The following is a 2,500-nucleotide window of genomic DNA, read 5'->3' on the forward strand; positions in this document are numbered from 1 at the left end:
CACGGTGTCTTTTAAAGTCCTGTGGACACTGTTAGCAATGGACTAGTGCCAACAGCTGTGAAGGGGTGAAGGGTTCTCAAAGCGAAGTGCCTGCCAGGATTGTCTACACACTTCATGCATTCCCACTGAGGTCCAGTTAGTGCCCCCTGCAATCTGCCATCATCAATCTAATTCAATAGAGTGACAGAGACCAGGCAGTGTGAAACGCTGAACTCTGCCACGGGAGTCGGCATCTATACTTGCACTGGGTCTCATTACAACTGACGGACCTTACTTTTCCATCAGTCAGACACAGCAGAGGGAGGAAAAAAAAAAAAAAAAAGAAAAGAAAAAGAAAAAGAAAAGAGGCGTAATTGGTCACACTGCAGACTGGATCATCAGCGAAACTCTTGTGTTTTAGTCTACCTTTTATAAACAGTAAACAGGTCTACCAAAAGCTTTACGAACTGCAGCAGTCACGATGCTTTTTACGTGTTCCTGATTATTTTACAGGTCAAAATAAAATGTGTTCAGTAGCTCTGTGGAAAACAGCTGTGACGTGATGAATTTAAAACAATTTAAGACATAGTAATGTGTTTAGAAAAAGAAACTGTACATTTAATTAAATGAAATGAAGTATTGGTTTGATGAGAAAAAAATAATCTTTAAGACGAAATATTAGCCAAAGCTTTAAAGGGTTGGTAAAAACATAACAGGGATGATAGGGTGTACGATTGCTTTCTGATCAGTTTTATGAGCTCCATTTATTTTTTAACCAAATTCTGTTTCAATATTAACAGAAGTGTTTTTAAACTTAAATCAGCAGCATCGGAAACAACACATATGTATTATTGTCCATGGTATTATAGGTGACTGGCCATTATTCTAGTAAAGGTAAGTCTTATGAATCTTTGCACGTCCTTTAATCAAAAAAAAAAGTAGAGGTAGAAAAGAAAAAAAAGGGTTTTTCAGGGTGGTATCTTACAGGCATGATACTGTAAAGACTTTTTTGCTACATTATAAAATGTCATGGAACACATGAAGATCGGCTCCTGTGAAAACTGTCTCAGTGATAAATTCGTATCCAGCTGTGGAGTTTAGCCTAACTTCTATTAGGGAAAAAAAATTAGAGTTGACTCTTTTGGGATACCCAAATCTACATGATGTGGTCTAAAGGTCAGACAGGTCTAAGTGATAAGGTCATTAAACTATAGCAACCCACCCTGATTCATTAGTCGCAGCTGTTGTTATAAACAAATGAAAATCCCACGTATTTCTATTAGTCATTGTGTTAAAGGACTCGGGATCTGCCCGTTACTCAATGTGACACACCAGAAATCTGCAAAAGGGGTCCATGAAGACAGCACCCAACAAACCTGTATTTCTAACTGTTGGACCACCTGCATTTGCACTCGACACTGTGCCGTGCTCCGGTCGTCCAGTGCGTGTTCGTTGTTAAGGTGCCTAAGGAGACACAAAACACGAAACACAATGTCAAACAACGTCCATGTTAGTGGTGTATGCTCCCCTTAAAAAGCACGATGCCGAAGCTATATTTTCTTCCACGGTGGGGAAAAAGGAACACCCTGAAACTATACAAAGAAAAGTTAAATGTGCTATGTGTTTAGTGAAAATTATGTATGTCATATACAGAGGCCCCTGAAATGGCAGAAAAATGGCATTGTCTCTCAGCTTATCAGTTATTACAAAAAAATATTTCCCCAAACCATTTACAGAATAGTAGAAATCACTAGATGTATTTCATATACTCATGCCATTTTTTTTAAAAAAAGGGCACCTTATAAATATACGAACCTAAAGTAATTCTGAAGAGAACAAAGGCAATTCTCTATTCCATTTCTGTTAAAACAGTCTGTGGTTCCTATGATGTTATTTAGTGAGCGATGTCTTATTTCACCAGGATGTGGTGTGAATTATGTAAAGATGGCAAATTATCATCCCATGGAAACATCAATACTTAGGAAGAATGATCGCTTGCTGTTACTAATAAATAAAGTCCATTGAAGATTCTGGTAACCAGAAGCGTAAGATTGACATTTGATGTCTAGTGTCCTATTTGGGAGACATCTATCCTAATTTTACACAAAAGTGTTGAACGATAAGACATTCTCATCATTTTACTCTAATCTTGACTATGTACTCATCTATTGTTATTATTACAGCATAACGTTAAAAAAGATCTCTTTAATGAGTGCTAGGTTAATACACCAACAGTAATTCAGTAGAGCAGCGTCTTCAACGAACATGAAAATATCCAATAATATATACTTCGTTATTTGTATCATATAGTTTATTTGCTGCCTCCTAAAGTTAAAAAAAATATCTTCACATAATTTAGTATCCTCTGGTGGGTCTATTTCACCAATGACCAAACTAAGGCAGCACTTTAAGAGAAGTTCTCATCCATACATATAGGTGAAACATTGAACAAATTACTCACAAGATTAAATAAGAATTTATCTATTTGTGTACTTGGGTGCAAAAACCATTTAGAATGGTG

General features: G+C 36.7%; 1 protein-coding gene across 1 annotated transcript in view; it reads right to left on the reverse strand.

Annotated features, from left to right (window-relative positions):
- The window catches only part of FOXP2 (forkhead box P2), a 61,936-nt gene that overhangs the window by 36,807 nt on the left and 22,629 nt on the right, over positions 1-2,500 (reverse strand). Inside the window, exon 6 of the mRNA XM_040644082.1 lies at positions 1,356-1,443. Within this exon, the coding sequence (XP_040500016.1) occupies positions 1,356-1,443 (88 nt within the window). The remainder of the gene's footprint in view (positions 1-1,355; positions 1,444-2,500) is intronic.

Source organism: Ursus maritimus, unplaced genomic scaffold (assembly GCF_017311325.1).
Source record: "Ursus maritimus isolate PB19 unplaced genomic scaffold, ASM1731132v1 scaffold_3, whole genome shotgun sequence".
NCBI classification, from domain to species: domain Eukaryota; kingdom Metazoa; phylum Chordata; class Mammalia; order Carnivora; family Ursidae; genus Ursus; species Ursus maritimus.